This window comes from Pagrus major, chromosome 1, assembly GCF_040436345.1.
Source record: "Pagrus major chromosome 1, Pma_NU_1.0".
Taxonomy (NCBI): Eukaryota; Metazoa; Chordata; class Actinopteri; order Spariformes; family Sparidae; genus Pagrus; species Pagrus major.
Genome location: NC_133215.1, coordinates 30578806 through 30593656, shown reverse-complemented (window position 1 = coordinate 30593656; position 14851 = coordinate 30578806). Strand labels below are relative to the sequence as shown.

The window sequence follows — 14851 nt, the reverse complement described above, 5'->3', positions numbered from 1 at the left end:
TTTAAGAGAAGGAAAGTGAGGAAGTGAAGCTAAGTTTCGTTTCTCTTTACTAACTTGTATTTATACCTGCTGCACCGAGTTAGTCGGAAAGGGGAACCAAATACTGCAGGGACCACAAGTGACACGGGGACAGAGGTGTCTGGTGCTGCTGTCTCTCAGGTGGACAACTTTACTTGCCGAGGAGACTCGTCCGAGAGACATGGTCAGTGAGTTTCCATTCAATAAGGCTGATAAATGGTAAAACAAACAGAGGGGGTGTGTTGTTAGCTAGCTGTGTTTGGAATAATGCCTCATTCTGTCTCAAAGTAGTTCATAGATATAAGCCAAAGCAGAAATAACCTCACAGCTGCTGTCGACACGTTGACGGCTCAGTCACAGCAGACTACTGCAAGTTAGCACGTAACTCTTTAAAGGACTATTAAAGAGGTAGGAAACTATGAGGAGAAAACAACATGGTAATAACTAATGCTTGACGCTTCCCCTGGTTTTTAGAGTCCTGTAGTATTCATGTATGGAGGCCTAAGAGGACATGAGGACTGTGTTGTATGGTATCATTTACTGATGACATGTTTAGTACCACATCCTCTTTTTATAACAGTGTTTGTTAAGGTTAAGGCTAAAAAGAACATTAATATAGTCTACACTGTATGTAAAATAGATACTTACAAATCAACACAGAAAGTGAAAAACTACTTAAAAATAAGAATGTTAATAGAAATATTTTTGACCAAAGTAGGGACCACACAATGATTTTTTAAATTTTTTTGCAGAAGGGAGGGTAGTCTCACTTTTATTTGGAGACTAGGGCAAAATTATTTAAATTTTTTAATACCTCTATTTTATTATTGTATTTTTTTAAATCTAATAATATGTAAGACAGAGATCAAATAGTTGCGATGAAAAGGTAGTTTTCATGTTCTCCATTTTGAGATATTGGGAGGAGGGTATTGCATATTTTTATTCTAAGTAAAGGGGGAGGCCCCCAAGATAATATTGATAACTCAGGAGAAGGGTTTGCTTTGTTATAGAAAAAAAATGAATAAAAAAAAGCTTGAAAATGAAATAAATGAAATCAAATTTTCATCCAGTCCCTTGCCTAACCTTTAATTTTGTATGTGATGTTTAATGCAGCAACCCAAATGTTTTTAACACAGATAGGACACACAATAGCATGAAATGAACTCAAATGTTAATTCAATAAAATGCATCTGTCCAAGTGACGGAGATAAAGTGCTGTAACACCAACAGAGAGAGGACAAGATTCAACATCACAATCGTAATGAAACTTCATAGCATTTTTAAGATTTATATTTCATTTTTATTTCAGTATTGTAAACAGTGCCACACAATTTCACATTTTAACATGTCAAATTTAAAGAAAAAACAGAAGGTTACATAATTAATCAGTAACCTGAAAATGCATGTAAATATTGGAAGGGATTAAGAGAGAGTAAGATAGCATATATGTCACTGCATGTACCATCACAGGATGCCACCTTCGTTAAATTAACTCACAAGGTAATGACTTTAAGGCTCAATTATACTGATGATCTGATTTATGTAGCCCTAGATTTCATCCTTAGTCTGTAATACATTTCTGTGCCTGTGTTTCTGTGTGAAAATGTGAAGGATCTAAATGTAGTCTCCTTAGTGTTATGCACAGTAAGAGATTTGACAACTCTAGTCCCCTCAGGTACCTCATAAAACTAATTAAACGTAAAGCGATTGAATGGTCTGGATGTGTGCTTAAGGTGCACTGAACTGCCTATTTCAGTCCAATTATACTTACACACCAATGTGCGCAACACTTGGAGATAAGCATCTCACTTCTGTCTAAAAATGAAACTCTGCTGCAGGGATGCAGCGATAAACGGATTTCACAATTAACTGCGATGAAAAACATCATGGTTTTGTCACCATAAAAGCTCAGCTACATTGAGGTTTCTGTTCTCACTCTCAAAAAACATTATGGTACATAATTTTTCTATGACCAGCAGTTGTACATTGAGGAAAATTAAACACACTTAAAGCAGACTATAGGCAGAATAAAAACCTGAACATGGTGCACCAGGTTCAGGTGATAAAATCAGCTGAAGGATGGGAGAGTGACTGTTATTGTGAAATACATTTTAATCTTGAAACTGCGATCTATAATTGCTGCATCCCTACTCTGCAACCTCCCTTTATCAAAATGTCATGATTGCAACAAAATGATACACACATGCAGCATTTGAATGACTCTTTCAAAGCAGTAACAACACACTGATGTACTTCATACAAAACAGTAGTTTGTTAGGCTTCTGTGAAAGAATGTCTGCTGACATTTGACTGAACACAAAAATAGAAAGGTTTCAGAAAAAACAAAAAAGCACAAAGAATTACAGAACAGTAATCAACACAATATGTTAGTGTAAACTCCCGCAAACAAAAATAATTATAGTTATGCGTTGTCATGTTTATGTAGGCAGATGATGTTGTTTGCCAACACTATACTGACTATGGGCAGTTCCTGTTCATGAGTGAGCAGGCGTTGCCTTCCACCCTCAGGAGGTCATCTGGTAGTTCAGTAGGAAATGCAGAACATAAGGGCATTTGTTAGATTCCTTTTCACATACTGCACTGTCAACGTAATACAGTATTGTAGGACTACATTGTATTGTACTGTAATACAGAATAATGTGCTGAAATTGTATAAGTACAGTCGAGTGTATAAAATTGGAGGCATACTGTCATCGGAAATATCCATCTATCCGTCTCCATCTGTTGCCTGGTCCTCTTCTTTGTCCTCCTCCTCCTCCTCCTCCTATTCCTCTCTCTTCCTCTTCCTCCCGCTGTCACTGCCCCCATGTTTGCAACTACTCATAAAAGAGCTGAGATTACCTGAGGCCTATTTATAGTGAAAAGGCTCAGACTGATTAGTGTTCAATAGTGTATACGTTTTTTTTCATGCGTGTGTGTGACCAATTCCAGCTATGTTTTGCATTTTGCAAAGTGCTTTCTCAATGATTGCAAGAGATTTCATTCTCGAATGAAGTGAGTGTCTAATGTAAGAAAAAATGTGTACTAAACATGTCCTACTGTAAACAGTTCAAAAATAAAATGCGTGTCTTTATTTACTCACCCCCATGCTGATGGTCCTTGAAACATTTCTGGAGCTTTTCAGCAAAACTGCGTTGCTGCATTATTCGAAACAACTGATGTAGATGGGGCCTTGTTTTAAAATGTTTTAAGAAAAAACAAATGTAAACAGAAAATGACTCCATACAGCTCATCCGGTGTAATCCAAGTCTCTGTAAGGCCCACAGTCCCAAAAGACGTTATTTACATATTTTTTTTTCAAGGCAAAGTGTGTTAGCGCACACCCCATCTGAAGACGCTACACAAGCTTGAATGCCTGTAAATGTACAAAGGATGTAAATAACTTATTTTCAAATCAATTTTGGGATCTTGGGGCTTACGGTGACTTGGGCAAGCTGTAAGGAGCCATTTTATTTCTTTCTGTCATTTTTTTACATTTTAAAGTCCCCATTTACCTCAGTTGTTAAGGAGAATGCTTTAACACTGTTTTGCTGTGAAGCTCCAGAAATGTTTGGTGGGCGGACTATGAAACCTCACTGGTCTTTCCATTGTCAATGCTGGTGTGTTGATAATGGCTGAATTTTCATTTTTGGGGGAACTTATCCTTTAAGGCATGGTTGTAAGGAGGCTCCTGTTCAAGCATTCACTTGTTGTATAGCATGTAAGCAATTTAATCCAGTGTACTGCTCCTTTTGGCCACTAGATGGAGGCATGTGAGAGAGAAGAGTTGGTGGCTGATGCTGAACACCTTGCAGGACCTCCTAATGGCATCGAGAATGAACTGCTGGATGTGGGACAGGAAGACCACATGCAGGGCCAGGTGAGCTCCCTGCTGTCCTGTGAAAAACCTCCAGATTGCGTGATTCTCATGATTGTGATAGAATTCCAACATCTTTGCTCTTATCAATCAGTTGCATAACTTTATTTCGAATTTCTTTCCTCAGATGGAGGAGTTTCTTGGCCCACAGGCAGAGTACAACGAGGAGGAGGAAGAGAGGAAGTACTACAGGAGGAAGAGGCTCGGAGTCATCAAGAATGTTCTGGGAGCCAGTTTTGGAGCCATGATTGTGTACAGTGTGTACATGGGTGAGTTTGATCGGAGGAAAGACAGCGAGGTTGACAAATAAGCACACAAAGAGGCAGAGTTTTTAATTTATGTGTGTGTGTGTTACAGGCCTACTGCAGATGCAGCTGATCCTCCATTATGATATGACATACCGTGAGGTGAAGTACAGCAACCTTGGCCTGGTGGACATCGATCGCAAAATGCTGATGGGAATCAACGTCACGCCCATCATAGGCCTGCTGTACACCCCCATACTCATTAGGTAGACACACACACACACGCACGCACACACACACACGCACACACATACAGACACAAATGATAAAACCATTCTTGTTTATCTAAATGTCCTATAAAAATACTATATTCTCTTCTCTGGCAGGTTTCTTGGTACCAAGTGGATGATGTTCCTAGCTTCTGGAATCTACGCACTCTTTGTCTCAACCAATTACTGGGAGCGTTACTACACCTTGGTTCCTTCAGCCGTAGCTATCGGCGTGGCCATTGTTCCGTTCTGGGCCTCTTTGGGAAATTATATCACTAGGTAAGAAACATGACGTGGAAGGGTGGGTGGGTGAGGATGTGTCATGAGAGGCTGAAGCTTCGCCCTATTTTTGTCACAGAGAAGGTTGTACTGAAGGTTGATAGCTGAGATCTCAGTTTATAATCAGTGTTGCAGATCTTTGCTCTGACCTTCATCGCACCAGAATGCTGCCTAGCTTTAAGTTCACTATCTGAATTGTTTCTCACCTTACACTACATTCTGTGATGCAATGCCTAAAGATAACTTTCATCTTCAAAATTTTAAATATATATGTGACATTTCTACATTCAAATGTCTATAAACAACCAGACCTTTGTCAAATGTTTCCAACAATTCTAAACCAAGAGAAATCCAGAATTTTACTCAAAGAAATGGTGCGTTTCATTTAGTCGCCTGTCACTATACCCTCTGTGAAAACATCAGATGATACATCAGAGAGTGAGGAAGGAAGCCAGCGAACGTGACTAAACATAAAACACTACCCATTTAGTGAAAATTTCTGTCTGAGTCACGTCACACAGGTTTTCATCAACAACTCCAATGATCCCACACTACTTCACAACATCATCAGACAAAAAAAAAACAAAAAGAAAAACTGGTAACAGTATATAAGTTGATTTTCTTTTTACACAAAAACTTATTGTGTCCAAGATATGTACTTAGTGAGACGGTTGGAAGATTAATTTGTCAGCTCTCTCTGTTGGACAAACTACTAAATGTAATTGTGACATGGCCTGATTGACTGCCGGCCTCATTAAATTAAGAAAATGCAACATACAATATAAGGACAAACCTGAAATAATCTGTCCTGTTCCTGGGGGCTCAGTGCCCTGCATGTTTTAGATGTTTCCTGATTCAAATGATCTGCTTGTCATCAAGCTCTGCTGATAATAAGTCTAATAATGACCCATACATTTGATTAAGGTGTGTTAGAGCAAGGAGACATCTAAAACATGGGGCCCCCAGGACCAGGATTGAATGTTTAAAACTAGATTTTGACAGCAGGACCCTCTTAAACATAGAGCATCAAGTCATGTTTTCAAACAAATATTTTTAATTTTATTAGCATATTAATTCAGGAGCTTTAGGGACCAGTTACTCACTCTGCTCAGGTGGTCATCCAGCTTTGTATAGTGACACTGTTTCTAAATTGCCTCATATACTTAAATTTCTTGTTTCTTGTTGTTGACATGCTTCAGATGTTCAAAATTGTGATGCTGTGTAACACGTAAATAAAAAGACATACATATAATCATATGTAAACAAACTGTTTACCTACAACACTATACAAAGTGTTCCCAAACCCATGTAGTGATATCCTTTAAACAATAACTCAGTGGTGAACCTTGCCCCATACTTGCTTGGTAATGACTGAGCCTTTCGAGGGAGCCTCTTTCATACCCAGTCATGATGCTATCACCTGTTACCAATGAACCCGTTTACCTGTGGAATGTTCTGAACAGCTGTTTTTGTAGCGTTCCTGAACTTTCCTGGTCTTTTGTTGCACCTGTTCCAATGTGTTTGAAACGTGTTGCTGGCATCAAATTTAAAGTTGATGAGGTAAATCATTGAATATATCATCTTTGTACTGCCCTATACTGACTATATGTCAAAAAGGATTAACAAATTATCATATTGTCTTATTGATGTTTTACACAGCATCCCACTTTTTTTTGGAATTAAGGTTGTACATTCAAACCTGTTTTAGTTAAATAATAGATTTCAGCCTGTGGTGTACCATATACACCTCTTCATTAAGATTCAATGAGATCATGATCGCTTTTTCAAGGCAGACCTGTGTACAAGAATAAACATATACAGTGTAAGCATGGACAGACACAGAAAACGCCCAAACATGAGGTATATTTAATTTCACATTAAGACAAACAATTACAAGCAGAACTGCATAAAAATCCTCTAGTGAAATGAGAGATTTTCATTTCAAAGTCTTTTGTGTCAGTTGATAGCGACGAAACTCTAAAAAAGCTGCTTCGAGTGTTTTCACTTCTGTTCACAAAGAGCTGTAACAATAACAACACCCCGTATTGTGTCGATCAATGCAGCCTGAAACAACATTTCACCAGGCACTTTTTTTGTTGAAATTCTGTTGAACTGTGCAGTGCTGTAGTTGTCAAGCTGAGATATAGTTTGTCAGCATACTTTTTTTGTACTTTGCATAGCATTGTTGTTGTTTTTTTGTGATACCATGCTGCAGATAAACATACAATTCTCTCAGACCAAACCCTGTGGTTTTTTTTCCAATGTCTAAAGAGTAGCTCATTCATAAATGTAAGGCACATTCTCAGGCCCCCTTTTTTCAATTAAAATCAAACTATGAATTTTAGGGATCCTTACACCCCTTATATGCACTATTCATGGAGCAAAGCTTAGTTGTAAGTGTGTTTTCTTTCTCCCCCCACAATCCTATGCAGGATGGCGCAGCAGTACTACGAGTACGTCAACTACAGGGAAGAGCATGTGCAGGAGCAGAAGAAGCTTCCTAAGGGAGCATGCCACAGCTACATCATCGTCTTCCAGTCAGTCTTCCACATTATCTATCATGTGAGTCCTCAGCCGTGCTTTCTTCACTAATGCCTCAATTAGCATCATGTTGTGTGCGGTGTTTAACACCGGAAAACAAGTGTGCACAGCTGCAGAAACAAAGCTTAAGTCCCTGCCTTCTCTCCCTTCCTCATCAGCTGAGTTTTGTCTTTGCGGAGTTCCCCATGCTGTTCGTCCTCAACGGCCACCTGCGTGAAAGTGATCACATTCTTTACAATGTCAAAGGCTGCGGTAAGGCCACATGTCACTTCACATCCACTGATTACAGACAAATAAAAGCAGGACAAGAAAGTGTCAGGATTGAGACATGGCAAAGCTATAGCTTGACATTTAGGGAAATACTTACCATGCTTCTTGCCAAGAGTTAGATTCTGAGATCTGGGCAGTAAATATAAAGCTACAGTGAGCAGCTAGTTTGCTTATCTTTGCACAAAGACTTGAAACAGGTGTAGTTAGTGTAGTTAGACTGCCTCAGTCCAAAGTTAAGTAAATCTGCCGACCATCACCTCTTGGTGGAGGTCTAAATCCCTGGTTTACTGTGAAGACATAGGAGTGGTATTGATCATTTTCTCTAACTCTGAGTTAGAAAGCAAATTTGCAGTTCCCCTCAGCTTTATGGAGTATTTTATCAACCTTTCGCGTAGAATTCTGAAAAAAGGGTACTGTACTGTACACTACCCGCCTTACCCAAAACAGCAGTCAGACAAAGTTAGAGACTGGCTGATGAAGATAGTAGAGTTTAGCAGCTGAAGCACTACATATTTCCTCAGGTGCCTCAGGAGTTGTTGGAAATTAAAACAGAGAAGAGTGAACAGTGAACACAAAAGCTAAGGCACGACTCCTAATGAAAGCTAAGGTTGCATCATGTTTGCTTGATGTTTAAAAAGGGAACTGTTTGCGAACACGCTCACCACAACTTCAAAAGCTGATAATACACCAACTTATGTTTTCAGCTTGTTGTGCTGATCCAAGTGGCTGAAAATCAATTTATGCAGCTTTCAATGCTTGACCGTCTGTATTTCAAAATCTCCCGTTTTCTTACCAAGTTTGTAAAGTGAAAATTTAGTTAAATTTCTCTGAATCAAGTGAATGAAAACACAAGATGGCCCCTCTAAACTGCTGTGAAATTTCTGAAGTGCAGCACTTCTGCTAAAGCTGAAAAGTGTTTCCTGTCATGCTTATCCTGGACAAGGATCTCACTTCTGGCAACGATGCTTCCTTTTTATTGTGACCAACAGTAGGAGGAAACAAAACGGTACTGAGGTTCACACCATCACATGCCTCACAGATAAGCTTCTCAATATACAAAACCATGATCATACAAACATCCTTGTTTTTTTAAACTGCTGCTTTGTTAGTTATCCATTCAGCTTTTTTCAGCGTACATTTCAGCTATATGTTACTCTGCAGAGATGCAGCCTCGTGTGTTAAACAAACAGGACTGAAGCTTCTTTATGGCTGAATCTTTCTCTTCCTCTGCCAGGAGCAAACATCAGCGGAGTGATCCCTGGCTTCAACAGCACCGTGCTGGTCAACCTGCCTCGCTCCATGCTGCTCATCCAGGTGGAGAGCGTCCTCATGGGCTTCGCCTTCCTCGCCATGCTCATTGTAAGATTAAACCCGGCAGTCGGGGGCAGCAAAACAAACTGTTAACATGCTGTATACACTCTGTGGCTTCTTTACTCGGTATACCTGTAAAATCAAATGCAGTGATAGAACATCTTCAGGCTGTGGCCTACAGTATACATGAACTATCGTTTGTTTGTCATCTTGATAGTGATTTGGGGACAATGATATGACTGGCTATCTAGCTTGTCTTGTTAAACATACCGTCAGATTTACTCTTCGTCAACTGCAAAGTGCTAAGTCATATCTAAGGTTCATCCTATTTAGTGGAGTAGTGAACACAACTCCATTGCATAAGAACCTTATGGGATTGTAATGATTTTTCCAGCTATTAGTCCAATCCTCAGGCATTGCCAGTTTGGGATGGGACAATTGTTGATCGTGGAGAATATCATAAATATCCTCACCAGTGACTTGAAAGCCATCTGGCTTGATAACATACAGTCCTATATTGATCTCATCTCCCATCTCCATGACCACTGTCTAACTCCGTTTGCTGAACGGTTTGTTTTTCGTGAAAGGGGGCGTGAGTCCTATCAGTGATACAATTTTTTTTTTTTCTTAACAAAATGAAGGATAAATGAATTCCTTTATGTTTTAGTGCCATTTCATTTTTGAAGCATATTTTGAGGATAATCAGGATAATCATAACATGACATTTTAATATCGTTCCATGCCTATTGCCAGGAAAACTGAGCTATTGCTTGTGAAAAACTGTGATTGCAAAACGTCCATCGAAGCGTCCATAATTAGAAGCTGATGGACTCCATGGAGGCACCTGTCCGTCTCGCGTGCCTTCATGTTATCCATTAGTTCCTGGTAATGGACACCTTGCTGGGTTATCCCTCTCATATAATATGTAGCAGAGCTGATATTATGTGGGTATAGCTAATAAAGTGGCCAAAGAGTGTATGAGAAAACTTGTTTAAAAACACAAACAATTTACACATCCAGCACACACAGCAACATGTTTCTGACCAATTGATGCATATTCTGTTAATCCACTTTCTGTGAAGAGTGTATACACAGTAGACTATAGTAAATTTTTATAATATGTGCTCTTTCTTGTGGAGCACAAAGTGTTTAGTGGGCTTTGAGCTTTTTTTGGATGGAAACAGCTTCCTGCTGCTAAAAACGATGCAGATGAGAGGTGTGAGCGTGAACCAAAACAGTGAGGACATAAAACTAAAAAAAAAATGAGGGGAACTGCAGTGTTTGGTGGTAATTCTTTGTGGGTTCAAGCAACCTCTCACATTACACACAGTTATTTAATCAATTGTTTATATAAAATATTGATTAGAGCAGCTTTAAGATGGAATTTATGAATATGTTTGAGACACATTTTCCTAATTTGTGTGAGATATCAGGTGCAGTCATATTATCCACAGAGCGCTTCCACTCTAAAATTACCTTCCATTAATTTTCTAAACCAATTGGTCTGTTTGGGGATGCTCAGGGCTCAAACGTATCCCATCATGCCTTGGGGAACAGTTTATCACAGTGGTAGCTCACAGAAAAAGCACAGTAAACATACGCTCAGATCCACAGAGTTGAACAATTTAGAGCAATTTAGAAGGCTGACTTGAGAAATGGATTGTTGTTGCTAATACCACTCTCAGCAATTTAAGAGAGATTCAAAGGCTTTCAAGTATTTTATGTTATTCAGTGCTGTGTTTGCAGTTGGTTATTTTTCATGGCACGGCACAAACAAACCTTAGCAATCATTTAAAATTATTCCAAACAAACCGATTGCTGTCTGCTGCTCCCCACAGTTCCTTGTGCTGTGCGGTGCTGCCTACCGCCCGACTGAAGAGATCGACCTTCGCAGTATCGGCTGGGGCAACATCTTCCAGCTGCCTTTCAAACACTTCAGAGACTACCGCCTGCGACTGCTCTGCCCATTCTTCATCTACAGCGGGTTCGAAGCACTGTTTGCAGTCACTGGATTCTCCCTGGTACTGTGCTGTTAATCAAGTTTGTAGAGTGGCTTTTACTTGCATGACTTTGAAATGCAGAATAATAAACAGGACATAAACAGGAGATTATAATTTCATGTTTTATTTCTTTCTTTCCCTCCACAGTCATACGGCGTCTGCGTTTTGGGCCTGAAAAAGCTGTGGCTCCTCATTGTGGTCTATGGCCTCTCCTGCTCTGTCTTTTCCTCCCTCTCCCTTTGCCTCCTGCGCCTCCCACGCTGGGTGTGTCTGGTGGCGGGCTCTGCTGTGCACGTTGTGCTGCTGGTGGCTCTCCTTGCGTTGCCCCTTTATCCTGACCAACCACGGTATCTGGGCCCTCTGCTGGTGATCTCTGTGCTGTGGGGACTCGGCACTGCCCTGATCAAGACGGGCGTCAGCAGTAAGTGACAGCTGTGGTCCATGTGTGTGAATGTACCCTACACTAACTTTGTTCGCACATGATGTGTGTCAGCATGAACTCTTCTGTGTTGGCAGCTCTGCTCGGTATGCTGTACGCTGAGGACAAAGAACGTCTGGACTTTATCTACACCATCTACCACTGGTGGCAGGCCATTGCCATCTTCATAGTCTACCTCTGGTCCAACCTGCCGATGAGGGTATGACTGTTCGTTGAGACAATGTTTAGTGTGTGTTTATGTCTCAAATATAGCACCTTTCAGAGAAGACTCACCATTTGGATTCACATTTTAAAGGTTGTGCACCTACTTTTTCTTTCTTGACCCATTTCTGACCCTCTCCCTCAGGCCAAACTCTCCATCCTATTGGCCACTTTGTTGCTGGCGTGCTACTGTTATTGGGTGATGGAGCGTCGGCTGGCCAATAAAGACCCTTATAGACTCCCTCGCATCCCACGGCCACGGCACAAGGTAACCAATCACAGTAACACAAATGGCTGCCTGAATTTAGATTTAAGAAAAGCCGATTAGCCACTGGGCATATTTCTGACCTGTAAAGCCCAGAATATAAATGTGTTATTAGTTTCCACAATTGACAAAAACTTTCTTTAGACAACAAAATACAGAAAAACAAAACACATCTTTTCAATCTTAGAAGAAGGTTGTAAGTCTGATTCTTGTAAATTGTAAAAAGAATATTTTTGTGCTTAGCAAAGGACATAAGTAATTAATGGGCAAGTTAGCCTGCGAACAAAATGATCAAAGTGCCCGAATGAGGTTGTCAAAGTGCCGTATTTGAGCCACAGGCTGCTGGTTCAAAATGTCTGCTTTAGCATATTCATGCTACAGTTTACTGAACACAAGTAAGAATTCAATTTCCATCGAAGCCAACTATGATAAAACAAGTGTTGTTTTCCATCGATGTCAAAAAACAACCAGAATCAGTCTGCACATGTCCATTTGTTTTGACATTATAGCATTTTCAGAAATAAGCTATTTTTTCCGGTTCATATCCGTTTTGTTTTTTATATCTAATATCAAGAAGAAAGCCATAAAAACTTTAAAACCTAGAAAAGCTGCTTTCCCTGGAATAGTTGGGCCGCCACATTTAATGACCGTTTTGTTTTATATATAACCTCTACTGGTGTTCTCATGTGGGTAAAAAGCCTTTTTAAACCCAAAAGGTTTAAACATTAAAGCCCCCCTTTGCTCAAAGTTGCCTTTTGTTGCATCATTATTATTGTTTCATTATTATTACATCATTTGGATTTTTGACCTTCACTGCAGAATGATGTACTCCGCACATCATTCTGCACAGTGAAGGTCTGTGCTCAACTTAAATCAAACAGGATTTTTTCAGTATCACAACCTGTTTGAAGCCAGTCATGGTCAAATATTAAACTTACATTAAACCTGACACTGACACAAACAGATGCAGAGAATAGACTTTTCAATGAGTAAGAAGTTTTATAGTCTTCAAACATGTAGGAGACCTTTAAAAAATCTTTTTTACTCTGATCTATGTGTGACAAAACCACATTATGTAAGCAATTATATAAAGGAAAATGTCCTGATACACATAAATAACAGAGAAGACAGAGCCAGGTCCTGATACACCTCAGGGTAATATTGCTCTTATGTCATGGCCACTAGAAAGAGGCAAAAAGAAAAGCTGTTTTTAAATCATCCATTTTCTAAAGAATATGTTTAAGGTCACTTTGATTATTTAGTTTGATAAGCACAAATTAGAAGTGCCGTTGCCATGGTTACCTTTAGTTTAATATACCTTGTGGACCGATTTAGAAAGACATTTTCAGCTCAAGCAGACCTATGTTTTCAGTGCTGTGTTTACAATTCTAATGAGTACTGGGGTCATGAGCTGTTCAAAGCCTCCATTCTGGAGGTGATTACTTTGGGGTGTTTTTTTTTTGGTTTGTTATTTTGTTTGTTATTTAGTTTATTTCACTGGAACAGTGCATATTATGAACATTACTGTAAATATGCCAGAATTCGTCTTGCTATTGCTTTGCTTTATTGCACCAATTATGGTGCAACAAAGCAAAAACAAACAATGCAACAACAAGCAAACACAAGCACAGACATGACACGTACGTCTCATGGGCTGCAGCCTCGGTGGTTGCCGAAGCAAAGACCCGGGTGCGGGAGGAGTTTTGGAGGCTATGAAGAAGGTTAAAAAAAGTTCTGCTAATGTGTCCGATGACTCAGGAAGGGGATATTAACTGGTGATATTATACGTGTGTATGACAGTTTAACACACAGCTTTTCAGGTGATCATATTAGCACCCCAGATAGCTACACATTTTTATTCATGAAAGAAGTGAGTTTTCCTGGAGCGAAAACAACTCTCTTCTTCTCTCATTCAGAAATAAAGAAATATCTGTAGAGATCTGTTGTCTGGTGAGATTTGAACTCAGTCCTTTGTTCTACACCCTACCAGCCCTCAATAGAAGGAGTCCTTCAGCTGTGCAGGAGTGAATAAAGTCTTATTATAGTCAGAGTGTTATCATAAAACATTTAACTGGTGGCTTAAAGGTGACTATAAGCATATTTTAACTCACTTTCTCTTCTTAGTCATTAATATAGCATATTGTTTGTGTTGGCAGGTCAAAGGCTACCGCTACCTGGAAGAGGATAACTCAGATGAGTCAGACTCCGAAGGAAGTGAGGAGGATGACGAAGATGACAGGGACGAGAATGAGGACGGAGAACATGTGGTCGAGGAGATGAGAGCAGAGGACAGGGAGGAAGGAGGCCAAGACGCAGGGGTCCAGGGAGCTGACTCACCAGGAGCCAGGAGGAGAGTGCCGGAGGGTCACCTTCGCAGACGGGAGGACGCCCATGTGATGGAGGGAGAGAGAGAGGAGCGTGAGGAATGGTGAGAGAGGAGAAAAAGGAGGAGAAATGAATGGAGATGGTGGACAGATTACAGATATACAGAAGAGGAAGAGAGTTAAAGATGTACTGGATGCTGTTGTTCTCATGACTTCATACATATTTTTACAGACTACAAGGACCAAAAACATTTTTTTCTGGCATGTGCTTTGATGAAAAGCTCTGACCTGCTGGTCAATTATAATCACAACAGGTGATCAAGGGTACAGAAACTGGAAATATTGTATTGCTATTTAACAATAGGTAGGACAATCTTAAAAAGTAGAGCACCTCGGATAAACAACTCAGAAAACAACAAGATTGGTTATGTTTTTCATTTGCTGCACAGCTTGTGGCTCATATTTAAAAAATGTGCTGGTCATTATCGAGGCAGTTGCATTGCTTTTGTGCTTCTTCGAGTGGAAAATATAACGCAGAAGCAAGTTTCATTTTAAAAAGAGCACTTCTTTACAAAGAATTGGCTGAATGTATCAGAAAAAGGAATGAGGAATTGATTTTCTCAGTTTATCCTCAGGGTGAAGTGTGTTTTGAGTCATTTTTAGAGAGTCTGGCTCCTGCTGGATGTGAATAGCGTAAGCAGCTTCAGCTATATTTAATGTTCTGTCTATGTTTACTTTCAACCCCTTAAAGAAAACAAGCTGACCCAAGGTATCACCGGGAGCTCTGACACGTGTCTGCTGACTGATGTGTA

At 39.8% G+C, this 14851-nt stretch overlaps 1 protein-coding gene across 1 annotated transcript; it reads left to right on the top strand.

Moving 5' to 3' along the window:
* Positions 1 to 81: 81 nt before the first annotated feature.
* On the top strand, positions 82 to 14582 carry unc93b1 (unc-93 homolog B1, TLR signaling regulator). Its single transcript, XM_073474059.1, has 13 exons — positions 82 to 202; positions 3782 to 3898; positions 4023 to 4164; positions 4253 to 4406; positions 4527 to 4688; positions 7121 to 7250; positions 7388 to 7481; positions 8734 to 8858; positions 10649 to 10831; positions 10958 to 11231; positions 11327 to 11448; positions 11596 to 11718; positions 13872 to 14582. The coding sequence occupies exons 1-13, from the start codon at positions 200 to 202 to the stop codon at positions 14145 to 14147; spliced, it is 1905 nt and encodes a 634-aa protein (XP_073330160.1). The 5' UTR covers positions 82 to 199; the 3' UTR covers positions 14148 to 14582.
* Positions 14583 to 14851: the final 269 nt, after the last annotated feature.

What these genes read in the sequence shown, in the direction of transcription:
- unc93b1 (XM_073474059.1), top strand. An exon ending in TGTGTACAGTGTGTACATGG is followed by an intron (nt 4,165 to 4,252) that starts GTGAGTTTGATC and finishes TGTGTGTTACAG; the next exon opens with GCCTACTGCAGATGCAGCTG. An exon ending in CCTTCCTCGCCATGCTCATT is followed by an intron (nt 8,859 to 10,648) that starts GTAAGATTAAAC and finishes TGCTCCCCACAG; the next exon opens with TTCCTTGTGCTGTGCGGTGC.